This window comes from Xiphophorus maculatus, chromosome 16 (assembly GCF_002775205.1).
Source record: "Xiphophorus maculatus strain JP 163 A chromosome 16, X_maculatus-5.0-male, whole genome shotgun sequence".
Taxonomy (NCBI): Eukaryota; Metazoa; Chordata; class Actinopteri; order Cyprinodontiformes; family Poeciliidae; genus Xiphophorus; species Xiphophorus maculatus.
Window position 1 is genome coordinate 182963 of NC_036458.1, and position 27876 is coordinate 210838.

Sequence of the window (27876 nt, forward strand, 5' to 3'; positions counted from 1 at the left end):
CAGCGAAAAGTCTCTTACGGCTGCTGAACACCATCCAATCAGACTGAGTCTCCCTTGAGGATGCTACTGCTCTTCAGACAGTGAAGGCTGAACCTGGTGCGTGAGGTGCGTGATTCAGCTCCCGGAAACGGTTTATGTAGTTCTCCGAAAAGATGGAGCACCTATCGTTCTGAGACGTATATTCTTTTAAGCAGGCGAGCAGCTCAGAGGCGAAGGATCTCAGAATGATGTCCTCTTTCTATCATCCGACCAAGGAGGCTGAGATGGCGGCCATGACGGAGCCACTCTGCTTAGAACGAGGTATGATTCCAAGGAGTGTACCATTCATCGGACAGCTAGCGTCTTCTCTTATCAAAAACCTTTAGATAATATGGGTTTTTAAAATGAAACATCATCTTCCTCCTGTGTTCATGTCCATATTCACACTTGATGTCTTTTAAAGCCACAAGCTTCAGAACGAGTTCATACTTCATTATAGGCCTTTAATTGACCCACTTACTGTTTCTGATTATTTCTCCCTTTGATTCATCTTTTTCATTTGTTCATCCAGGAAACAGAATCATTTTACTACCGTTTACAGAGGGTCTGCTTTATATCCTATGTTGGGGGATGCAAATACTACTTGTAAAATGCATACAGCTACAATGACAATTGAAATACATATTTATCTACTGATTACAATTCTGAAAGTCTGTTAATGTGTTAAGATGTTTATTTCTATTATCAATTTTATTATTTTTATTTTCAAATCATTTCTCCGTCTATATTATTACTAATAATAATATTTAATATTTATTAATAATTTCAATTTGTTATTAATGGAAAATAAATATTTATTTATATTGTCTTAGCAACATGACAGGTTGCTAAGAGACGAGTCGACACACAAGTAAGTCGGGGTAGCAGCGATGTCAGGGAAGGCCTCACCTGTCATCATGGAAGAATAATAAGATAATTTGTATAAGATAATTTATATTGGTATTTTTGCCCTGTGGTTTGTACTATAAAGTATTTATTTTTTTATTTAGCTTAACCAATTTTAACTATCGCTTCAAAATTGCTGAAGTTTTGCAATTTCTCATTCAAATGCTTGGAAGCGCAGCTGATGAGGGTTCCCTCAAGGCTGCTTCCTTTCCCCTCTTCTTTACATTTTGTACACGGATGACTGTCGCAGCCGACATGACAACAGGTTAATATTAAAATTAGCTGATGACTCAGTGATAGTTAGTCTTCTACATGATGATGAACATGATGCCCATGTCCCTGTAGTCGATGAATTTGTTGACTGGTGTGATAAAGCTTTTCTTTCATTAAATGTACAGAAAACAAAGGACATGTGCATTGATTTTAGACAGAAACCCCATAACACAAATCAAACATTAATTAAAGGTCAGACAGCGGAGATAGTAGAGAACTACAAATATCTTAGGACTATTTTGGATAATAACTTAAAATTTACCTGCCATTCAGAAAACCTACAAAATAGGGCCAGCAAAGATTATTTTGTCTATGGAGGCTCACAAAGTTTCAAGTTGATAAGTCATTGATATTGATAGATCATATATTGAATCTGTGTTGACTTTTGCTCCCCTCTGTTGGTTTGGAAGTCTTAGTTTTAGGTCAAAAAATGCCCTTAGCAGAGTAATACATACTATCAATAAGATCTTAAGAGTTGAACAATGCTCACTTACAGAACTGTGTAAAAAACAAATTAGGAAAACTAAAGCCATTATTGCTGATTCTTCCCATCCTACATGCTGAGTTCCAGTTTCTGCCTTCTGGCATCAGGCTCAAACTTCTTAGTATAAAAAGTTACAGGTACAAGCACTCTTTTCCTACAGCCATATCTCTTTTTAATGCAGGACAAGATAAGGGGACTTGCACCTGATTTAGTGTTTGTAGCAACTGTCAATGAAATACACTGCTGTACTCTTCCCAATTTGTATTCTTGACTTGTATTTCATGTCCTTTTGGTTTGTTTTGTTGTTTTTTATTTTTTAATCTTTAATACTTTTTCTTTTGGTTATATACATTAATTGCCCATTTGGGATACGAATAAATCTGAATCTGATTCAGCTTGAGCTGAGCCTCACCTTGGATTGCGCAACCTCTCGCTAATTGCGTTGGCAGCCATTCAATGGGAGCATGTTCCTGTCTGTATGTCGCCAATAAAATGGTTAAAAAACCCATTTAATATATGAACTGATTTTCAATAATTTAGTTTATGTATATGCTGTACAGTGTTTTTTGTTACCAACTTTGTGTGTAACATGATTCGTGTGCTGAGGAGCGATTGTAACGGATTCGAGGTGAGGGAAACAGTTTTCCTGCCTCATGCAGGGGTCGCTCATGATCCCAGACATTGATCTTGTGACTCCACGTCTGCAGAGTGAGAGTGACAGTGAGCTAGCCATACAGTAAATACGTGAAATGCAGGCATAGATTAATTGTTTTCTTCTCTCTTTCGACGTCAACGTGGATGACTACATTTCTACACAAACAGTTTTCTAAAGTGGACTTTCAATCAAAGCAGGCGTTATGACTCCGACAAGCCAAAGGGCAGTAAACAACAACCAGAATGAAGTTAACAATATTTATTGTTACACAGATAAAATGGTTTCCCGTTAACTTTATCCATTCGTTGTCAATCCAATAATGTTCAACCCGAATTTAAACACCACTTCAGGCCAACAAACTCGCATAAACAACTACAATGTTTACTGCAAACTTAAGATGCACTTGATTCACTGTAAAATTATCACATGCTTTTAAATTATCACTAACTCAAGATCACACCAAACACACAGCCCCAAAGCATGATGGAACCTCCACCACATTTTACAGTAGGCAGCAAGTGTTTTTCTTGGAATGCTGTGTTTTTTTGTCACCGTGCATAATGCCTTTTTTATGACCAAACAATTCAATCTTTGTTTCATCAGACCACAGGACCTTATCCCAAAATTAAGCTGGCTTGTCCAAATATGCTTTTGCATACCTCAAGCGACTCTGTTTGTGGCATGCTTGCAGAAAAGGCTTCTGTTGCATCACTTTCCCATACAGCTTCTTGTGCAAAGTGTGCTGAATTATTGAATGATGCACAGTGACACCATCTGCAGCAAGAAGATGCTGCAGGTTTTTGGAGGTGGTCTGTGGGTTGTCTTTGACAGTTCTCACCATTCTTCTGCTCTGCCTCTGATATTTTTCTTGGCCTGCCACTTCTGGGCTTACCAAGAACTGCCCCCATATGTTCCTCACAGTGGAAACTGACAGTTTAAATCTCTTAGACAACTTTTTGTATCCTTCCCCTAAACAACTATGTTGAACAATCTTTGTTTAATTAAGATTAATAGGGGTGCCACTTTTTCATATACATACAGTACAGACCAAAAGTTTGGACGCACCTTTTAATTCAATGAGTTTCCTTTATTTTCATGACTATTGACATTGTAGATTCACACTGAAGGCATCAAAACTATGAATAACACATGTGGAAATATGCACTAAACAAAAAAGTGTAAAACAACTGAAAATAGCCCTTATATTCTAGTTTCTTCAAAGTAGCAACCTTTTGCTGTGATTACTGCTTTGCACACACTCTGCATTTTCTCTATGAGTTTCAAGAGGTAGTCACCTGAAATGGTTTTCACTTCATAGGTGTGCCCTGTCAGGTTAATAAGTGGGATTTCTTGCCTTACAAATAGTCATGAAAATAAAGAAAACCCATTGAATTAGAAGGTGTGTCCAAACTTTTGGTCTGTATATATATATATATATATATATATATATATATATATATATATATATATATATATATATATATATATATATATATATATATATATATATATATATATATATGTACATGGCTGTGGATCTCAGCCATGGAGCTCCACCGTGTTTTGTATTTCCAACTATGCTAAAAGGTGCAACAATGAGTTTAAACTTTAAATGAGTTGATTCTCATGGTTGGCTCTGGATATTTCTGAGATATTTTTGGCTTCAAATCGCTGTGTTTGATAACAGTAATTAATAAATCAGCCTGTGTTTGGATGTACTCACCACTTGAAGCTGGCTTTCAAAGCGTGATCTGGAGATTAATCGTTTCTAATTTTTTGTGTACCTGTTCTGATGCTTTAAAATTAACATCCATATTTTGACAGCTCCCTGCTTCTTGTTCATCCAAGGAAGCCTACCCCAACTCATCAGTTTTTACCCAAAGCGCAGGATCGCAGTCCAGATTATCCATGGTCATTGTTGCACCTGGTGAAGAAGTTCGCCCTTCCTGTAACCAGTGTTGTATAAAGTACTGAAATCTCAGAGTCAAGTAAAAGTATAAGTACCTCTCCAAAATATGACTTTGGTAAAAGTCCAAGTCACTGACTGAAATGTTACTTGAGTTAAAGTCTTAAAGTATCTGAAACTTCTTGTACTTAAGTATGGAAATTACTGTAAAAATGGATGTACTCAAGTAATGTAATGAAAAGTACAAGTAAAAAGTAAAACAAAGCAAATGCAGTTTGAATGACATTTTTTATATTTTGGTAAACTTGTCAAATACACTTAAAATAATGTACCCAACCAAGTGCAGGCAAAATTAAACCTGCTAATAGATATACCTGCAGGCATCATTTAGTTAAGAAAATTAGGTGCTTTACCTATAGCACAAGGTTAACTTAACCTGCTTTACAACTGAACCAGCTTCTTAGTATACCCTCCAGGACAGAAAATACAAAGTTTTTGTAAGCCTTAAGTTTTCCCTTCAAGTAAGGTCAGTGCTGAAAATGAGAAAAATAAATAGTACAGAAAATGCGGCCAACATGAAGAAAAAGAGCTGTTACGATTACTCTACTTCACAAATCAGTGAATCAGTCAATGCTACAGTCAGTAGGTGGTGCACACAACTGGTCATTATGCAAAAGAAAAAAAGAATTGGGAGGTAAATGCAGCTTATTGGCATCTGTAAACCTGGTTTTGAACTTGCATGCCTTTCCTATATTCGTTAAATTTAGTCTAAATTGCTATCGCTATGGCTTCTGTCCCCCCTTGAACAGAGGAGTCTAGGTAGCCTGATACAGTCAACATTAGGCCTAAGCTAAATACACCACGTGTGGAACTGAAACAATGCCAAACAAAGTTCATTTATGGTCAACGTTTCACAATACAGTAGTGCCTAGTGACCAAGCTATAGTTACTGAAACAGGAGGATTATAACCATTTCATAAAACGTTACCTCGATGTGTTTCTTCAAGTTGGACGGGGAGTTTTTGTAAGATAGAATTTCCACATCTTCGGGCAGGAATAACATACACTGCATGCGGTACGACGAATCTTTAACGCCCACGAAAGAGTATATTGTGTTTAAATAAGGCCATGGGCTCTCATCACCAGCTGGTGGTTCCCCTGGAGCCGTGTCCGACTTAGTTGCAGTCGTTGTGGTCTCCGTCTCCTCCTCCATGTGGCTGCTGCTGATTGCGAGACTTGCTTTGTGTTTAATGGGAGAAGCAAAACAGGTGTATCCTATTGGAGGTGATGAACAAGCCCAGGCAAGTAGGCTACGGACTTTGTTTGGTAGCCTACTTGCTACTTGCTAATCAGTAGGTGGGGTCAAAACACTTTGTTTCTCTCTCTCGCTTTTTTGTAACGAGTAACTAAACCACACATTGAAAATGTATCGGAGTAAAAGTACGCAATTAAGTTCGGAAATATAGTGAAGTAAAAGTGAAAGTCATCAAAAATTTTCATACTCGAGGAAAGTATGAAGTACTCCAAAATATACTTAAGTAAAGTAGTGAAGTATTTTTACTTCGTTACTATACAACACTGCCTGTAACACCTCAGGCACCAGATCAGACACAGCTCCAGGTTCTAGTGGGACTGTAGAGCTGCTGTAGCAAGACTAATGTTTTGAGAAACTGAGAGGGATGATGGTTCTGTCCTATGTCCAATATGAGGTTTAAAAAAATCCTGTTGGCTCAGATATTTTCTTCATCACTTCTCTGTCACGCTCTTCTTTTTCTTTCATTCCTGCGCTCCGCTGTCATACTTTCTGTTGTCCACCATCATGAGAAATCACTCCCTGATGCCCCTTCCCAAAGCGTAAGACGCGTCAAACTTAGACCAATAATAATCAAGCATTCATGATGAAACAAATCAGGCAGTTTTTCAAGAACACTGCCAAAATCATCAAAATCAGCCAGTGATAAAATTAAGCCACTCTGACCTTATTCATTCACAAAAATACAAAGCATCTTTAGGGGCCCCCACATTGCTGGGGCCATAGGCTGCAGCTCCAGTAAGCCCATGCTAAAAGAATAAAAAAAGCCAAGATAAAGGTTTGTTTTAATGTGCCTAGATAATGTAATGAAATGTAAAAAAATTGTAAAGCTGTTCATAGAAAATTAGCTTGATAGCAACCTGGAATGGTCCAGTTCAACAGCCAAACATTTATGCTAGGGTGTTTGTGTTTGTGTGAAACTGAGTTTAAACTTTAAATGAGTTGATTCTCATGGTTGACTCTGGATATTTCTGAGATATTTTTGGCTTCAAACCACCTTGTTTGATAACAATAATTAAAACTTCTCAATGTCTGACATTGTCTAGCAAAACATTTTTAAGTCAGGTTTACATGGCTGCTACATCGATGAGCTACTCTATGCTGTAGTTGGAGATATGTTGTTTGCTGCAGAGGATAATCATTTTGTGGTTAAAACAAACAGTATTTTTACATCAACTTCTAAGTTATGTGAAATTTCTGTTAAAATGATTTGAAGGCTCAGAATCAGTCCAGTACCAATCAACATTCTGAGGGGAGAAAGACTCACCTGGTATAAATTACATTTTTAGGTATTGTAGTAACGCTTAAGAGAAATTTATTTAATCAAAGAATGTCATGAATATGTGTGTATGTATTCCATCTTAGGTTTGGCTACACTGATTGCAGTTTTCTGGCCGATCTCTGGTTACCAATCTTTAAAAAACCTGACCTGCTGATTTTGATTTTGACTGATATGAAACTTTTTGCCTGAAATGTTGCTAAATATAGCAAGAAAGTCGGTGAGTTGGCAACAGTGTTAACTGCAAATGTGCAAACCTGACCTGGTGGGCCGGTCTGTCAGTCACACCTCTCACTGGGTTCAGGTGAGCTGAGCCACAACAGGCGGCTCAGCTAACATAAGAATGTGTGGATTTCACACTGAAAAATATAGTTTCTTAAACTCTTTGACCCTTTATTCATACAGTGAAGATGAGTCCATCAAACATTGTAATGATACAGGAGCAAGTTTTAAGAAAAGAGAAATCTGACTGAGTGAACCTTCACTAACAGCTGTATATGTTTTTTTCAGTAACCCAGGCTTGTCTTTCAGATGTGTGCAGGGTGATTGAGCTGCTGGACCGGCTGCAGAGAACCGGGGAGTTGCCGCCTCCCAAACTGCAGGCCCTACAGAGAGTTCTGCAAAGCAAATTCTGTGCTGCCATCAGGGAGGTACACTTGATGAATGTGTAGGCTCATGTAATATGGTCTGACCTTAAAGCTTTTATTTATTTTGTCTGAGTTCAAACTACAAACTTCAATGCATTGGGGAAGGGGGCTTAACATATTTGTAAAGTCAAAAGAGAAGAATACAAGGTTAAAAAAAAATCAAAATGTAAAAAGTGTGGCTTGCGTTTACATTCATTCCTCCTGCTCTTTGCTTAACTTCCTGTCTTTTTCAACATTTGCAAACTGGAATCTTTGTTCAGTATGCTTTTTAAATAATCTTAACTTCTAGAATTGCGCTTCTGAAGGTGCCAGTGTATTGGAGTAGTAGCTCTGTTGCTTTCATTCTGAATTTTCTTTTCTTTAAACTTTAACTCCTTCGTTTCTGGTAGAAAAACATTTTGTGGATCATTATTTGATTATTTTCTCTTGTCATCCTTGTGTAGCTGGAAGGATGTTTGCTTTTTTTTTTTTTTAGATTTGGCCATCCATAATCATAACAAAGTAGTATGGGAAGCACGAGAGCATGAACATGTTACCTGCCCAGTGTCATGCTGAATGCCCCATCCTGTCAGGTCTTAAACCTGCTGGCTGTATCAAAACCACTGAGGCACAGTTGATTTTTTACATATTTTTTATAAAAACTCCTTGTTAAGAGGCGACCTGTAATGAAGAAAACTGTGAGAAGATGGTCACAAAAAGCAGAAGAAGTTATGCAGAGATGTTTTGAGGTTTTGGACTGGGATATTGCGTGCAGGTCACATGGAGAGGACATCAATGCAATACTTGTGTGTGTGACTGACTATAAACGTCTGTGTGAAAAGCACTATCCTCACCAAAACAGAGAAATGCTTCCCTAATAAACTCGAGCTCACCGGTGATCTCAAAGAGGAGAGAAACAGGGAGTTATTGAGGAATATGTAGAAGCAGGTCAAAGTCAAAATTAAAGACAGCAAGAAGAAGTACAACAATAATCAGGTTCCAAATTAGTATACAAGTGATATTTTCTTAAATGGTCAATCCAAATGATGATCAGTATAATTTTCAAGTCATGAACTATTACAGTACAGTATAAATGAAATTTTACTGAACAAAGCTCCCCATGAGAACAGTATTTTTTTCAAAAATAAAAAACTCAAAAGGCACTGTTCCAAATTATTATGCACAGCAGATTTTCTAAACATTTTATGGATTATAAAGAACTGTAAATGGTCATTCTTTGAATGTGCAGCATTAAGTGGTCACATGTACTAAAATCAAAAGTTATTTTAACAGACCGAGTTAGACCCCTTCTTTGATATCACCTGCACAATTTTTGCATCCTTTGAACTTGTGAGTTTGTGGATAGTTTCTGCTTGAATTTCTTTGTAGGATGTCAGAATACATCCTACAAAGGATGTAGGAAGCAACAGAGCTGCTGTTTTGATATGAACTGCATTCCACCCTCAGATCTTCTGCTTGAGGAAACTCCAAATATTCTCAATAGGGTTGAGGTCAGAGGAAGATGGTGACCACACCATGAGTTTCTCCCCTTTCATGCCTATAGCAGCCAATGACACAGTGGTATTCCTTGCAGCATGAGATGGTGCATTGTCATGCATGAAGATGATTTTGCTACGGACGGTACGGCTCTTCTTTTTGAACCATGAAAGAAAGTGATCAGTCAGAAAGTTCATATCCTTTGCAGAGGTCATTTTCACATCTTCAGGGACTCTGAAGGGGCCAACTAGCTCTCTTCCCATGATTTCAGCCCAAAAGAATTACTCCACCACCTCCTTGCTGACGTCACAACTGTGTTGGGATGTGGTGGCTATCCACCACCAATCCACTACTGCGTCCATCTGGACCATCCAGGGTTGCACAGCAGTCATCAGTGAACAAGTCTGTTTGAAAATTAATCTTCATGTACGGCTGGGTCCACTGCGACCATTTCTGCTTGTGCACACTGGTTAGGGGTGGCCAAATAGTAGGTTCATGCACTGCAAGGCTGAAGCCTTGGACATGCCCCAAATTCTGATGGCCTGTGCAAAGAAGCTGTGGGATTCTGTAGCACTTCTTAAACACTGGAACCAAGAGATGACTACAGTGTTGAGGAAGAGATCCTGCCTGGTTTTGGTACCAAAGAAATCTCACCCATGAGTCATTAACGACACTGGACCAGATGACATATATAGCATGACATACCAGATTATGAAATTCCTGTTGGCCCACCTGAGTAAGCATAAAAGCACATATGAGAACCCCCAGCAAGTGACAGGGGAATTTCCATTTGAATACTGAATTGGAATTAAAGATGCCATGGTATACCTGGCACTGTGATGGACTGGCGACCTGTCCAGGGTGTAACCCACCTCTTGCCCGTGTCGTAAAAACTGGCATAGGGTTGTGAGATCTTTCCAGGTACACGCAGAAAACAGAGCATAAAGGCTTGAGAGAAATAAGTAATCTTGGAGTTTGATTTAAGTATAATTAAACATAAAACATATAAACACTGAATGATTTTCTGAAATGTATTTTTGTATTTTAATCTGTAATGCTTATACAAACATGATGATTATGATTGATAATTATGTATGTGATTTACAGTCATGATTAATAATTGATAATGGATTATAGGAATGTGTTGATTTAACATCATACTTAAAGTTATTATGAATGTAAACGATAAAATGATTGTGTTAATGATTTATAATGAATTAACAGAAATGTGTTGATTTAAAAAGATGGAATTAAAGTAATAAGTGAGGTCCTGTTCCCAGGCTGTGTCGCAATAGGCAAGCTGAGCAGAGCAGAGAAGCAGGAGAATTTTGGGGAAGTACAATTGCGAAAGTCGTCAGATGGCCTTGCAAAAAGGGGAAGTTCACATAATGTTTGGCGCTGTGAGTCACGCAAGGGCTGATGGTTGGGAAAGGTTGGGACTTTCCACAGACTCATCGAACGTTCAAGAAGTCACGTACACCATCTCCCCCATACACAACAATGGGCTGAGATAGTATAAAAGACGGCAGAAAGAGGAAGAAACCGCTCTTAGTCCGCAGCGCCAAGACGAATCAACAAGAGGATGCAGAGGAAACATCAGCAGAGGACCGCACCCTAGAGCCACGGGGAAGTTGAGACTTCGCGCTGCCAAGAAGGGACAAGATCCATCAGCCCCCAGCCCCGGCTCCTGATTCTACCGCCGACTCTGCCTCAACCCAACGATCTCAAACCAACCGCAACGGACTTGGAGAAAAGACAAAGATCCCGGGAGGGATGAAGAATTGGATGTTCAAAGGACAAGGACCAATTCAGCTTTGCTTCTATTCTAAAGAGGATTTTACTACACAAAGACAAAGATTCTGAACCAAGGAATTAAAGACTTCTGTTGCCAAGATCAACTGCCATCTTGAACTGCTCCCCAAAAGCCTCTCTCAGTTTACTAGTGACACAGGTCAGGGAAGGGAGTTAGGATGAAATGTTTGGTTTATGTTGATTTTATTATTTTAAATTAGAAATGTAATCTCTAATAATTAATCTGTATGTCACTTATCCCTGCTAAAGCTTGCTTAATAAAATATATCTTTTTAAAATTTTGTAGAGGTTGGTGGACATTGAAATTAATTGGGTCATTGGTTATTTTAGTTTCTCCAATTAAAGTAAAATTAGTGTACATGATTCCAGTAATGTGGTGGCTTCGGACTTTCCTTTAGTGAGTATAAAAATAACGACCCTGGGACTTGAATCTAAGTCACTAAATCTAATCTAGCCGTTTCCAAGTGCAGGTTATTTAAGAGAGGGGGCTACCATTAACAGAAGTGGTTGTTGGGAATTCGCAGCTGTGAGGGCTACTCAGTTGACTGTTCCTTAACTGTAGAGGGTCGTAACTTCTGGATCGAAGGTAGTTAGAGCTAGACAAGCCTCTCTCGCCACCAGTTAAACAGGTTATCTCTCATAACCTGAATATCTCTAAGACCTGGTTCTGGACCTGTTAGACAGAGAACTGGTCAGTAGTCAGCTCAGAGGAGTTGTGAGGAGTGGGCGGGGCTGACTATTGCTAGAGTAACGAACACCCGTTAACTGCTGGAGATAGGCACCAGCACCCCTGGCAACCCCACTAGGAATAAGCATGTATGATAATGGATGAATTGATGGATCATACACATGTTTAACCAACCTTCTCTCATCTGGTCAAAGGAGGCAGCACTGTGAGAATCATGTTCTCCAGTGCATTTAATGCAATTCAGTCTAATTTGCTTTGTCAAAACTCAAGGTAATCAGGTGACAAAAAGACCGCAGCTTGAGCGACTGAAGGATTGTGTGTCTAACCAGGTGGTCAGCAGAACAGGAGCACTACAGAGAAGTGTACTCATTTTCACTTTGTCTACTTCAGACTTCCAGAACCTAAAATAATATGAGTTACAACATTTAATTTTCTTTTGGGATTAATAAAGTATTTTTGAATATGAACTGAACTTGAAGTTAGATTTGGCTTAAATGTCATGTGATAAAAATTTGTCAATCTAAGAAAGTCAAACCAACTGCATTAAGTTGTTAATTGAAAAGGACCCATAGAATACAAATCCAAGCCACTTTCTGCCAGAGGCCTTTTCTTGTTAAGGTGCTGTCCCAACATGAAGATTGCTGCAAAGTCAGTGATTCAATGCAATCTGCTGCGTTTTATTTTTATTTTTTTAACTAAGGTCGATTGCAGTGTTTTATACCTAGTATACAGCACAGCTATGTATTGATGACTGTATTGAATTAATTATATATTAATTGACTGCAAAGTGCTAAAGAAGTTATTTATGAATTAATTTGGAAAGAAAAAGTACCAACCACAAATTCACTGCCTTCCACTTAGTAATTCTGCACTTTTCACATAAAGTCCCAAGAAAATCCCATGTTTACAGCTATTATAGTACAAAATGAAATTTGTGAATGCTTCCACAAAGCACTCTGCATGTATCCTTCACATTTTACCATGTTCTTTTTTAATTTTCTTTTGTCGTTTTTTTTAGGTATATGAGCAGCTATATGACACACTGGATATTGCCGGAGGTCCAGAGGTCCGAGCCCAAGCAACAGCCAAGGTATTGTCAACACAATCCACACAATACCCTATTGTTTATATACATAAATTATGAAAATCAGACATTGCTTTTGAATTGTGGTTCAACAGAATCATTTAAAAAAATAATAATTAATGAGACAGGTCTAGATTGTCTCATTAATTTGCTTCAACCTTTTAAAACAACCTTCAATCTTTGCTATCAAATGATGTCAATGATACTACCTGTCCTCTGTTGAGGATTAGCAGCGGTCTAATCCTCAACAGAGGCAAGTGCATCTTCGATTACATCAGATTGAGATACTTTGACATGTGATCACCAAAACAGGAATTAAACTGTACTCGAAAGGTCCAGTTTTCAAGTGAAGAAGATGATATGTATATCTTCTACCTTCTATCACTAGAAGATATAGTGATAGTATAGCATCCATACCTGATGCTTTGTGGATTTCTGATGAAATTTATACCAAACTATGCAACCTTATCAGAACCTCTAAAGACGGTGAGTAGGAAGGGATAAGCATGGGAGTGGACAAGTGAAACAGAAAGATAAATCCAAGTAACGAAAGAAGGATTGGTGTGTGAGTCATGCCTATCCTCCTTTCACCTAGATGCACCAACAGTTGTAATTAGTGATGCTAGTCCAGTAGGATTAGGTGCAATTTTGCTACAGATCCAATCAGATGGACAGAACAAACCAGTAACCTGCAAGCCATTCATGGACCCCAACAGAATGTTGCTATTCTTAGACAGAACACAGGGATTTAGGATGCGTATGTACTGTGGAACATTTTAGAACGAATTTGTAGAGAGCTAAGTTTACTCTTCAAACTGACTCTGCTCTGCAAACCTCCCCCGCAGCCCTCTTATGGTCAGTTTTAGCAAATAAACTTGGTTTGAGACAGCAATTCTATGATTATAGAATAGAACACATAGTCGGAATGTCCAACGTAACATATTCATTTCACAATTTACTTTACCAGAGTCAAAGAACAACGAGTATGTGAAAATGTATGTGGGCATAGTGCTGATAGTGCTTGCACCTCATGGCTTGCATGAGGTGCAAGCCATGAGCTTTTAGGACATAAAGCAGAAAATGACAGAGGATGACATAATGAAGCAACTGAAAACAGGAAAATGGACAAACCCAATTTGGTCAGAGTTGCAGCCATATGTGCTGAACTGGGGAGTTCAGCACATATGTTGGACTTGTGCTGAGAGGACACAGCATGGTACTTCAAAGAGCAAGGGTGAAGGAAGCACTGTAAAGCTGACATGAGACTCATGTGGGGGAGAGGGACAGTATCTGAGGAGCAAATTTTACTGGCCCACTATGGACTTTGATGTAGAGAAACTGATCAGAAACTGTTCAACTTGTGTGCTCAATCAGCTTCTTCATGAAGATCAACGCTTGGCGTTGATCTTCATGAAGAACTACCACCAAGACCATGGACAAAGATAGGTAGATCTAGTAGGCCCTATCCACAACCAATATGTGTTAACTAGACTGGTGTGGACATGTCCCCACCAACTTTGGCCTGACGGGGACAGACCCCACTAATATTTCATGCCCCTTTTTTTCCTTTATGTGTCTGCATCTATGTAACTCGGCAGCAGCTGCATGCTGTTCAAAGCATAAACAGCCAGTTAATGCTTTTTAAAATTCCTTTGTAAAACGTAACTGGCAAGTCCGCTCAGTGATTTAGTGGGTTGGACATCACGTGGCTTGCTGTGTGCGGCAGTGTGCCACATGCAACACCACATCCTTTGCATTGAGTCAGGAATATCAGTGGCCGGGAAAATGACACAATCAAGCAAAGAATATGAAAAAGGGACGCAAAATTTTGATATTGTCAATACTACGACAGCAAGATAAGGTCCAAGGGGTTCACATTTCACAGGTCAGTAAAAAGCTTTAATCAAAAAATATATATATTAAGAAAGTGAAAAGTAGGTTAGTTATGCTAGCTTAACTTTTATCACCTGAACATGTACTCTTGCTGAACGATTTTGTACAGAACTACAAAATACTCTTCAAATAAATAAAGCCAATGCTGTACACAATTTCATTAAAAAATATAAAATTAATTAAGTACTGCATTGCCCATTGCAAAAAATCACTAAGCATAATATTTTGCATTGTAAATTGCCTTCTGAATTAAGCAATATTAATTCATTGCTGATGATACAAGTCTGCCCCCTTATAGCTGGTTAAAAAAAAAATTTAATAGTCTTTACTGTTTTCTTTAGAGGCTGGTTCTAGACCAAATTTACCATGTAGTCTGTGTTTTTATGGAGACAGTTAAAAAGGAATTAAACAAAAATGGAGCAATATTTCATAATTTAATATTGTGAGCCAAAGAGCCACTTGTGTCTCCAGAGAGTCAGGTTGCAGATCCCTTTCCCATCTCTAGCAGATGGAAAGTGTGGTAATATCTCCATACAGCACTTAAAAGAGCAGTACTATAATTTTTAATTCATTAAATTAATTTTTATTAAAAATAATTTTAATGTCTTTTTAATAAGACCTTAAAAATAAAATTGTGAAGGTTGAAAAAGAATATTTTAAAAAGACATTTATTTAGTATAATTTCTTTAGAACCCTTCTTGGCCCCCGTCTAAAACCGCCCCTGGCCTGCAAGTCTGGGTCTGGTGCATTTTTGCTTAGCATGTTTTTTCTTCATTGATAAGATGTCAGATTATCCAAAATGGTAAACCACGTTAATAAAATATTAGTGAAGTAATACATTAAATCAGTGTCAGGCCGTGGAAATTATCCAATTTCACCTAATTTTTCTAAAAAGATTTTTTGAAAACTAATTTATTATCTGCAAATAATATGCCATTTTCGAGTGTCTGTGCTGTAGTAGTCACTAGCGGCGAAATCATGTAATTTCCTTATCACTAGATGGCAGTAGGTACATAGCATTGTACGTTAAAACAAGAGAATAGACCTTTTTCACGACAACCGGAAGCTGCATCTGAAAGGGCTGGGGCACTTCCTGTTTTGGTGACTGTAATTCAAGTACAATGAAAAATGTTTCTCCTCCTCCGGTCCTTTTCATCAGCCTTACTTAATTTGCTAGCACTTTCTTTCGCTGATGCGGAGGAAATCGCAGCGGCGAATTCACCCACTAACAAATGTGTGAAAGGAAACAAGTTCTTCCACGAAGAATATATCCACAGCTATCAAGGTAAGAAAAGACGTAGCTTAGCGAGCTAACCGATAGCTACAATATATGAACTACACAAACATCGTAATGAAGCCTAACTTAGTTTGCTAATTTACGTGAAATATTGGAGACAGACGTAGTTTAAACTTTTCAAATATATTTTGACATTCTGAAATGTATTTGCCAGTACAGTTTGTGAAAAACAGCATGCTAGAACTTAGCTATGAGATACTAGATGACGCTTAATGTTGAAACTATGCTTTACTTCTGCATGCCTGTAGTGTCAAATATTGTCGAGGGACAGGTAGTTGTCAGAGCTAGATGCTTCAGATCCACGAAGAAAAATGAGGAACCGCGCTAGCTGCAGGTTTGAAACAGTCAGAAACCGGTTGGCTCTTGTTCGTTCGAGTTCCTGTTCATATTTGACAGCTGAAGAACTTTTCCTCACGACTTCTGGACTCAGAGCTTATTCTAACATCTTCCTGTTCAGTGGTTACTATTTGTTTTCTGTTTCTGTTGCAACATAGTCTGTGTTTTTTTTCTGCTGTTGTTGAACCTTACCTTCAAACTAGAATCTATTACTTGTTTAAAGCTAAACATGCTATATGTATTGATGTATATGTGTTGCTAAAACACTTGTCTATTTTAAATATCACTGGGTGTTGGAAAAGAAAAGGCTGAATTATTGGATTATTCCTGTAGCTGTGCAGGTGGTAAAGGATTTTGCAATCATGTAGTTGCACTTCTTTACCAGACTGCACACTACTGCCAATTCCAGCTGCCAACTGTTCCTCCTGCACAAGTGATTTACAAAAATGGCACAGACCAAGAACACAGGTAAGAAAAACACAGAGGAACACTGTCCTATGGTATGTGATATCCACATACACTAAATTACATATACTGTCATATATATGATCTTAAAATAACAGTACTATAGTTATGTACACAATTTATTCCTCCTTTGATTGTGTCGTGCAGCCATTTAGGTTCCTTTCCCACTTGTATTTTATAAGTGCCGTATAAAATTTGTTGTAATCTCAATATTACTTGTGTCAAATATAATTTCTCTCATGATTTGTTTCTGAAATGTCTTTTTTTTGTAGGCAGTGAAAAAAATACAGGCTCAACTGCTGTCAATTAGTTTTATTTGCAAGTTGGGTAAAAATCTAAACTGTGCCAAATCATTATGTCCTAACAAATTGCTCACCCATCCCTTTATTTGTTCTTTAGTTTGACATATCTTTCTGTGTATTTCTTGTGATACATCCTAAACCTGTCAGCGACGTGGTGGTGCGGAAGCCCAAAACTATGGTGAAAAGATATCTGCACTCCACACTTTACAGAGCTTACACAGGTATAACTGGTTTATTTTTTTGTACCTATGTTTCCTTTGTCAAAACTTATTATGATTATGTCACTGATGTTTGTAGGACCACTTCCAGTTCCCGACATTCTGGCATCAGGAGAAAAACTACGCCAGCTGCAGTCCCACTTATGGCTAAGTGGTTGGGACTACTTTTGAAGTGGACATGTTAAGTGCAATTTGAAATATGAAATATAAAATATGATAAAAAAATACATTTTTGTGTTTATTTGATTCCTATTCAAGACACTTTGATAAGAATGACTATATATTTAATATAGGTGGCTATAGACTATCATTTGTTTACATTTTTGGTTGGTGGTGTGCCTTGCGATTTTTTCAATGAAAACAATGTACCTTGGCTCAAAAAAGGTTGAAAAACACTGGTATAGGGTATCAACTCTTGGGAGGAGTGCGGAAGATGTCCCAGTTGGACATTGGTTGGTTTTGGGGAAGTGAAACCACACAAAAAGATTAATCCTTGTGAAAGCATACGCCCGGATGGGGTAAAAAGCTTGCGACCGAGTTTCAATTGAGCCCGTCTTTTAAGACCACGGACAAATTCTAAAAATGTGATTAGTTGCACTGCTTACTCAAATTGTGGACTAAAGCAGTAAAATTGTTATTAAAATAACATGCTGGGTTTAATTCATCCTCAGGCCTCTGATAAAAGTTAATCGGGTTGTATCAGACAGATCCAACTGACTGATGAACTAGCGCAGATTTATCCTCCAGAGGTGGACCAGGAGGAAGTTGTGAGGTGTTGTGCGGTCAGACCACAGAAGGTTAAGTGCTCATAGTTTTAATGGAGTCATTTAATTTCATTTATTCTAAGAGCCACAGTCAATTGTTTTTGTACACCTGCGATAAACTCATTGCATCTCTGACATTACATCTTACATATCATCTAGTCTAGTGGTAGCAAAAGCAACAAAAAACTAGTATGCACTAGACTTACTGGAATACATACACACAACGTACTTTGATTAAGTTACAATCAAGGTCACAATCAAGCTAATTTTCTATTTACAGCACCACAAATACGTTTGATAAACATTACATTACCAAGATAAAGAAAAAAGATATCTTTATTTTGGCTTTTATATTTTTTGTCTTTGTTTTCTCTGTCCTTTTTTGTGACATTATTTTGCTTATTGCTTACTTATCTTCCACCGGTGCTTTGTGAGGTTTGGATGGACACTACACATTGCACGGCCGCTCATATTACTGGTGAAGCAAGACATACTGCGGCCTCTATATTTGTTTTTTCTTTTTGCTCTTATGAAATTTTTTTCTGCATGATCATATATATACAGTACAGACCAAAAGTTTGGACGCACCTTTTAATTCAATGAGTTTCCTTTATTTTCATGACTATTGACATTGTAGATTCACACGAAGGCATCAAAACTATGAATAACACGTGGAAATATGCACTAAACAAAAAAGTGTAAAACAACTGAAAATACCCCTTATATTCTAGTTTCTTCAAAGTAGCAACCTTTTGCTGTGATTACTGCTTTGCACACACTCTGCATTTTCTTGATGAGCTTCAAGAGGTAGTCACCTGAAATGGTTTTCACTTCATAGGTGTGCCCTGTCAGGTTAATAAGTGGGATTTCTTGCCTTACAAATAGTCATGAAAATAAAGAAAACCCATTGAATTAGAGGGTGTGTCCAAACTTTTGGTCTGTACTGTATATATATATGTATATATATATATATATATATATATGTGTGTGTGTGTGTAAAACTTCAATATTAGTGGTTCTGTTTGGTAAATGTGAGTGGCCAAGACAAAGCCATGAACACATCTATTTGGTGCATTTTGAGTTATTTACAGATTCTGAAAGTGTGGAGTCTAAGCTTTCCAATGATGTCAAGCACATAGAAATAAAAAAAATAGTTGTTCTTTCTGCATTAATATCATTTAAGACTATTTGTGATTTAGAAGCACAATTAAGGAAAAATAGACATGAGTTGCTATAACAGACACAAAAAATCATTTTCTGCGCCATTGAAATAATTAACCGATTTGTAGCAATTGCATTTATTTATTTTAATTTAATATTTTTAATTAATGAAAAAAACAATAGTTGTTGACCTGAAAGCAGAGAATCATTCAATACCAAGCAAAGTCATAAACCCCCAAAAAACAAGTTGAGACCTACTGCTCACTGCATACAGCTGGTCAAAGGAATGACATATCAACACTGAGTAGCTATGACTTAGCTTCTTCCTCTGATCATATAATATTCTTGGAGTTGTTTTCTTTCCACCGGCATCAACAGCTTTTATTTTGAGTAATCCCATTTTAAGCCAATGTTCCATCATTATTTTTAATACAATCCTTCGGTAAACTAGCTGTAGCACCACACTTTGAGGTCACGTCACTGCAAATAAAGGGTCGTTTACATACAGTACCTCGTGGACCGCCAGTGGTCCAGGCAGCTCAGTTTGCGAAAGACTGCACTAAAGCAATATATTTTTTTTCTTCCCAATTTAACATATCTCACTTCTTGCTTTTTAAGGCCACAGTGGCAGCCTTCGCAGCCAGTGAGGGTCATGCCCACCCGAGGGTGGTGGAGTTGCCCAAAACAGAAGAGGGCCTGGGCTTTAACATCATGGGCGGGAAAGAACAGAACTCCCCAATCTACATCTCCAGAGTTATCCCTGGAGGAGTGGCTGATCGCCAAGGAGGACTGAAGAGAGGAGACCAGCTGCTATCTGTCAATGGAGTGGTAAGATTTATATGAAGCTACCCAAAGACTGGACTGTTTGGTCAGTGCACAACCAAGCTGAAGTGGCGCATTCACTTCAAGTAATGTGCCACTTTCATTGTAGTGAATGTGCGACCACAATGGCTGATTGGAAAGTTACACTGCTGTCAGTTGGTGCCAGAACTGACAGAGGTGTGGTATCTGTGCAGAGCGTAGAGGCGGAGCAACATGAAAAGGCTGTGGAGCTACTGAAGGCTGCCCAGGGGTCAGTTAAGTTGGTGGTCCGCTACACTCCTAAGGTTCTTGAGGAAATGGAGGCTCGTTTTGAGAAGATGAGGAGTGCCCGGAGACGACAGCAGCACAACAGCTACTCGTAAGACTCCTTTCTGTCTATATTTCACAAGTTTATTTTGTGAAATAAGTATTAAGTGCTCATAGTTTAAATGGAGTCATTTAAATTGAGTCATTTAAACTATGAGCATAGTACATTATCATACTTAATGTAGTATGCAACACTGTATCTAAAGTAATTTCACAGAATATAATTTAAAATTGAGTAGAAGTATAGCAAAAATCCTGTTTGGGGAAAGGTTGTTCTATGTACATTGTATCCAATCATCATATCCGATCACGCCCCCATCAGTTTCATATTCCACAAGAAAACAGAAAGCAAGCCAAAGATAGTGATTTAACACAGCTCATCTAATTGGTTTGCTGTTCATCTTTCCCATTTCAAAGATGGCAGTTTCCCTGCAACAGCCTATCCTGACTATCAGTGCTTCCTCGTCAGATTTTCCTACTCTACCACGGCCAGGTAGCCATGTCTGTCTGTCAGTGCTACGCATCTAAAACTGCTACCGTCAAGTTTACAAACCCATAACTGTAGCCGGTTGTGTTAATGTTAAATATATTGGATAACATTATTTGAGTCACTGAAGTAAAAGCTTAGGAGTTATGCTTAACATAACATAGAAACAATTTATATACATGACAAAACCACAAGAAGATCACTTCCTTCATCTGACCCGTTTAAAATGAAAAGCTATAGATGTATGCACTAATCCTTTTATTAGAACAGCCTACCTTTTTAAAAATGATGTACGCACTAATCCTTTTATTAGAACAGCTTACCTTTTTAAAAATATTTTAATACAAAGGTGTTTGTAAGAATAAAACAGTACAAAAACACATCTACAAATACAGATCACTGCAACTCTTTTTTGCGTATTAATGACAGACTTTATCAAATTCAGCGCAGCCACAATGTGTCCACCGAATTGCGAGGGTTACTGTGCACTAGGATGTGCTTAATATACACTAATATTACACCCCTATTACACAGCTTTACATGCTCTATTTAATAAATAATAAATAAATAATAAATAATTAATAAATAATAAAATGTTTAATAAAAGAGTGGGTAACACTTTATTTGACGGGGTGTGAGTAAGACTGTCATGACACCGTCATAAACATGACATAACACCTGTCATGAACATGAGTAAGTCTTCATGAATATTTATGACTGTTGTCATAAAGTGTCATTCGGTAAATCATGACACTTTTAATACAAAGTTGACATTATTCAAAATGTCTCTGTTATGACAACTTGACATTAACCAAGATCATCATATGTCATAAATATGTCATAGTAATGTCATTAAATGTTAGCAATATAATATTGCTAACATTAAGTAAACTTAGCAGATAAAGCTACATGTTTAAATAAAGTTTAATCTGTAATACTTCTATAACAAATTTATGACAAATCACGATTTCTTGTTTAATGACAAGTTGTCATAACAAAGATACTTTGAATATTGTCAACTTTTTGTTAAAAATGTCATTATTTACCGAATAACACTTTATGACAACAGTCATAAATATTTATGAACTCGTGTCCATGACAGGTGTTATGTCATGTTTATGACAGTGTCATGTCACTCTTATTCACACCCCATCAAATAAATGTGACCAAAGAGTGTTATTAAATTTAAAAGTGTTAAAGTAAGGGACAAAATAGCCCACAAAAACAACATATTTTGTCCTGATTAACTCCCAAACAATGACTTGGTTACTATTGTAAACAAGTCATTGTTTACAATAGTAAACAATGACTTGTTTACTATTACAAGTCATTGTAATAGTAAACATGTCTGGCATGTCTGACATGCCAGACAGCAAACTAAAGCCATTTATAAATATATTTACAAGCTGCCTAAACTAAAAACATGAAGTAATACAGCAGCTTAATGAAAGCCAGGTATAAAATAAATGAAATAAAACACATGAAACTTCCACAGGTAGGATGTCTGTTGAGTAAGCAGTATGTGACGTAGCATCGATGTGTGCATGCGCACAGGTAGATTCATGGGTAGCACAGATAAACAGATCACCTTAATTGGGATATCCCACTTGTATACAGGGCACCACATTCTGTTGCATCAAATTCTTTCATCTACCTTTAGAAAATTAGTGGTAGCATTTCTTCATGTACATCACAATATCCTTTCATCACAATACCGTTCCCTTTATTTGAATTTTCTACATTTCATGAAATACAGACGTAGCACATATTGGTGCACTAAATTCCCTCATCAGAATATCCTACTTCATAAATACTTGGTGTTGGTGTACCAGGACCTTTTATAATACCCATTTCAGCTTGGTAGGTGGCAAAGGTTTATCTGCTAAATTCCTTAATCAGAAGATCCTACCTCTACGTACACAGTGACGCAATAAATTATTCAATCAAAATATCCTACCTGTTAAATATGTGGGTAGAGCATATATTTTCGCATTAAGGACTTGTATCAGAATATCCTACCTTTTATAAAATATTTTAAATACAGAGGAGTTTATAAGAAGTGTTTATAAGAATGATAAGAATGAAACAGTATCAGACGGGAAAGAAATTTTTTATTGAAATTAAAATAAACAGACATCTACAAATACTATATTAATGAGTTAATGAGCAAACTCTTTTTGCTCATTAATAAATTGTATGACAGTGTTTATGAAATGAAGCACCTGAAATGAGATGGTATGCTTAATATACACTAATATTACACCCTAGGTATACACAGCTTCGATCTCGCATAATATCGCTACCAACATGCTCTATTTCAGGGGTGTCAAACTCATTTTGGTTTAGGGGTCGCACACAGCTTAATCTGATCTCAAGGGGGCCACACAGGTAAACTCATTGCAAGATTAAATAGAACTAATAAAAGTGGACTTGTTGATTTTTATATTAAACAAATTTCACTTTTACAAAATATATTGTGAAAAAGCTCAGAGTTTTTAAGAAAAGCATGTGCAATTTCAACACTACTTTTACATTTATTTAAGTGCATTATGCATAAGAACTGATCACAGTGATTGTACAATGTTGCAAAAACATTTATTCACAGTTTTTGGAACTTAAAAACACTGTCCTGCATGACATAATACAGCAAACAGATAAAAATTAATAAATGATTTAAAATCAATTTTCCACATCTGGGAATCAATTTAAACAAATTGTCTGGCTTCACACATTTGAAATCTTAAGTGTCAGCTGCTTTAAACAGATATTTGATTAAGTACATTTGTCACCTTTCTTGTTGATGCATAAAATCTATACATATAGAAAAACTTACATACATAACATGTATTGCATGCATGATAAATATTTTACTCAACAAAACTCTTTTGTTGTAAATGTGTTACTGACTAGCACTAACTTTAACAGAATTAATTCAGCAAATATTCAAAGCTGTAATTTTTAATAGTGCAACGTTGACAGTAACATTCCATAGGATTTGGTTTTACTCAGTATTTGCCCCTGAAACTTGGCATCTTTTATCCTGGACAAGTACATCAATATCAGGCATCATGTCCTGAGCAGCAGCCAATTTCAGAGTCTCATTTAAGTATTAAGTACTTATGTGTGAACTTTGAGCGCAGCTTTGTTTTATTTATATTCATTAGTGAGAAAATTTGCTCACAAAGGTAGGTAGTCCCAAACATGGACAACATTTTCGCAGCCAGTGCTGTCAGTTTAGGATATCCTGGTAGGAGACACTTGTAAAATGTGTCCAAGCCAACTGATGCAAATTTGTCCTTCAATTCCACATCACACTGCAAATCAATGATTTCAAGTTGCTTATCAACGGGCACATCAGAAGCTCTGACTGTGAATGGTGAGCGAAAAACTGAGAATTCTGTCTCAAGTTCGCTAAATACCTGAAATCTTTTCTCAAACTCACTCAGCAACCTTGAAATCGTATCTTTGTACCGTTTCACATCACGGTTAACGCTTGCTGCGCACACATCTCTTAGACAGGTGAAGATGAACAGGGTCCCCGCTTGCCGTCTGCGTCTCCCATAACGTCAGCTTTGACTTGAATGCACATATGGCGTCATAATACTGTGTTGCAATTTTTTTGCGTCCTTGCAACATTTTGTTCAGATTATTCAAGTGTCCTGTGATCTCAACCATAAATGCAAGGTCCTGCAGCCATAGCGGGCATTGTAATTCCTGAACAGGTTTACCTTTTTTCTCCATGAACTGTCCAATTTCCCCATGTAGATCAAAGAAGCTCTTCAGCACAGCACCTCTGCTTAACCATCTAACTTCAGTGTGGTATGGTAGACCATGGGCAATGTTGCATTCACTGAGAAGGCTGTCAAACTGACAATGATTGAGAGCTCTGCCTCGGATGAAATTGACAGTTCGGACAACCACCTCCATGACGCGATCCATTTTTAACGACTTGCAGCAAAATGCCTCCTGATGCAAAATACAATGAAATGTCCAAAACTCACCCCCTTTATTTGCAGCTTGTACTTTCTCTCTGAACTTTGTCACAACACCTGTCTTTTTCCCAATCATTGACGGCGCACCATCAGTAGCCAGGCCTACGGCGCGGGACCAGTCCACCCCGACTCTGTCCAGCGCTCCAACAACGGAGCGGAAAATGTCTTCAGCTGTCGTGGTGTCGGTCATGGGCACCGACTCAAGAAACTCCTCTGCGACAGTCAACGTCTCGTCAACTCCACGAACGAATATGGCCAGTGGAGAGACGTCCGCAGTATCAGTACTCCCATCAATTGCAACAGAAAATGCGAGAAATGACTCCGTTTTGCGTTTGAGTTGGTTTCCAAATCTGCCGATAGTTCCGAAATTCTGTCTGCCACGGTATTTCTCGTCAAGCTAATATTGGCAAAAGCTTGTCGCTGATCAGGACACACAGTTTCGGCAGCCTTCAGCACGCAGTTCTTGACGAACAGTAAGGCTTTGATGTTAACGCTATTTGGTAAGCAGTTAGCTAGCTGGCTTTCACCGCAGCATCACTGGCCTCTGGACTCCGGGTGAAAACAGACCGCTGTTTCCTCAAACCCGTCAACATTTCATTTATCTTCTGATTTCTCAGTTCTCCGTTAAAGTGCTTGTATTTTTCGCCATGCTGAGTTTCATAGTGGCGCCGAATATTGTATTCCTTAAGCACCGAAACCTGCTGCAGGCACACAAGGCACACGGGTTTTCCATTCACCTCCGTGAACAAATGAGAAGAAGTCCCCTTTTCTTGAAAAATCCGACACTCTGTGTCTACCTTTCTCTTTTTTGACAAAGACATTTCGTTGATGAGGTTGCCAGGACCAAAGTAAAAAGCTGGTAAAGCAATAGAATCGAAGCCGTTTACAGGACCTGAAGCTCAGTGCTGCCATCTGCTGTTAGTTCCGATGCAGTGTTGCATCATGTTGTCCACTCTGAATAAAACACAGCGCCCCTCGTGGATAATATAGGAATTGCAGATTTTAAATTAAACGAAGTACATGTTTTTTTCAATAATCCTTGTTGAATAATGATAATGCATTTAGCCAGCGGGCCGGACTAAATCGTTCGGCGGGCCGGTTCCGGCCCGCGGGCCGTACGTTTGACACCCCTGCTCTATTTAGCACAGTTTAATAAAAAAGGGTGTTGTTAATCTAAAATATTTTAAAATATAGGGACAAAATAGGGGGCTGCACAGTGGCGCAGTTGGTAGCACTTTTGCCTTGCAACAAGAAGGTCCTGGATTCAAATCCCGGCCGGGGTCTTTCTGCATGTTCTCCCTGTGCATGCATGGGTTCTCTCCGGGTACTCCGGCTTCCTAAATTCTCTCTAGGAGTGTGTGTGTGCATGGTTGTTTGTCCTGTGTGTCCCTGCGACAGACTGGCCCTGCGACAGACTGTACCCCGCCTCTCGCCTGGAACGTAGCTGGAGATAGGCACCAGCAACCTTAACCCTAACCCTCCCGACCCCATTAGGGACAAAGGATGAACAGAAAATGGATGGATGGATGGATGGGACAAAATAGCCCACAAAAACAATGTATTTTGTCCTGATTAACGTGGTTGATGCTATATACTTGTTTACAGTATACAGCAGTGGTGCCCAAAGTCAGTTCTACATGGTTGGCATCCTGCATGTTTTAGTTCTCTCCCTGGTGTAGCCTTCTAATGAGTCATCATTTGATTCAGGTGTGCCGCAGTGGCTTATGAATTTAACATTTATAGAATATATGGTTTGACAAACAATCTCCACTACAGTCCACTTGTAATTTTTAGCTAGCTTCACTGCATAGTCACATTTACCTTACAGAAAGAGCACCAAGCCACCAAATAAATAAAAGAAAACTGACCAATAACATTTAGCCTTAGGGTGTACATGTGCCCACGACCACATACTCAAAAAACTGTAGGTTACATTCAGGATGTTTTGACACAAAATACCTTTTTTTTTTTCACAGTTTTGTTAATAGAAAAGGGGTAAATAAAAAAATCAATAACTATAATAATTTTTTCTTTTTACCGAAAGGATATCTTAAGTACGTAGTATACAGCTGCATGCTAAACACAGCATAACAGCACAGCTCTCATCAGTGGTGAAAGGCTTGTGCTTAAAAAAAGTGTACAACTGATTTTTTCTTCCCTTTTTTTGTCTCCCTTTCTCTAGATCCCTAGAGTCCAGGGGCTAAACTAAGCCAATACCTTCACCCACCTCATCATTAGACCTTTCTGACTCTTCTGTCATTCTGAGGGGAGCTAACAGGAATGAAAAAATAACCAAAGCAGCCTGTTACCTGAAGCCAGCACAGAAGATTTGGATTTTCTCCTTTTTCCTTGTGCTTATACCAGTCAGTAATTCAATTCCCAAAACCAGAAAAAACTCATAAAAGGTTTTTTTATGAGTGCATATGTTAAGAATAGGTCTTGTAAGAATATGGGTGTAATGTTAATATATTCTATTGGGAAAACTTATTTGTCTTGTTACTTTAGAGACTGTTTAGTGTGTATCTTAAAGCCAATCTCAGTATTCTCTTTCTGTTTTAGTGTACTCATCAACAGTCTTATGAGTTTGCTTATTTACTTATTGGCAGAGTAAATGCCTTTTGTCTGTCAGAGGTCTTAGCTACAGGGATAAAATGCATTTTCATGGTTGTTTGCAGTGACGTGCGGTCAGGGGAGGCAGGTGAAATAAAAATAAGGCCATGAGTAAAAAGTAGTAACGCTTAGTAATGAGAAGCAATGATGAAGGAAAATCAATTAATCCACCTGAATTTTCTATAAATTGCTTTTCGTATTGGTAATTTCAACATTTTTATGGGCAAAATTGCTGAATTTAAGCATTGCCTGTTGAAATACATACAACATACAATTACACTGCTTACGCTAATGGTGATCTAAAAATGAAACCAGTAAAAACTTAACTGAAATAATATGTCGGATCTCTTCACCCTCGTCTTGATAAGCACATGAGCATTTGCTGGTTTCGTACTGTGATGACTGACCACTGACCACTTGGTGCGCAGACAGTTTCAACTTTACGCACAGAGAACATCGTGGAGCTCACTATTAACAATTTTTGTCAGAGTATCACCTCTGATCTGGACGCTTTAATGGACCAGAGGCTTTGGAGCATCTAGCGCAGCTGATCTGCTTCTGCGGGGTTTTTCTCCCGCCGAGGGGAGTGAGTGCGGAATGGGGTAACGATCAGAGTTCTGCCGTCTTCTAAACACTTCATTTGGTAAAATGTTACCTGATTTCAAAAACGTTCTCGCTGCATA

The 27876-nt window shown here is 38.1% G+C and overlaps 1 protein-coding gene and 1 long non-coding RNA gene across 4 annotated transcripts; both read left to right on the forward strand.

The window, feature by feature from the left end:
- lin7b (lin-7 homolog B, crumbs cell polarity complex component) lies at positions 1 to 27250 on the forward strand. 3 transcript variants are annotated; one of them, XM_023349650.1, is made up of 7 exons: positions 1 to 105; positions 195 to 300; positions 7365 to 7483; positions 12475 to 12546; positions 19595 to 19804; positions 19993 to 20156; positions 26766 to 27250. In XM_023349650.1, the coding sequence occupies exons 2-7, from the start codon at positions 225 to 227 to the stop codon at positions 26785 to 26787; spliced, it is 663 nt and encodes a 220-aa protein (XP_023205418.1). In that variant the 5' UTR covers positions 1 to 105; positions 195 to 224; the 3' UTR covers positions 26788 to 27250. The 3 variants fall into 3 exon arrangements, with proteins under 3 accessions (XP_023205418.1, XP_023205420.1, XP_023205419.1); XM_023349652.1 differs by having other exon boundaries at positions 78 to 96; XM_023349651.1 differs by lacking the exon at positions 1 to 105 and having other exon boundaries at positions 112 to 300.
- Positions 12554 to 17157, forward strand: LOC111611730. Its single transcript, XR_002754190.1, has 3 exons — positions 12554 to 13548; positions 13585 to 17054; positions 17131 to 17157. It is a non-coding gene; the product is annotated as an uncharacterized LOC111611730 (long non-coding RNA).
- Positions 27251 to 27876: the final 626 nt, after the last annotated feature.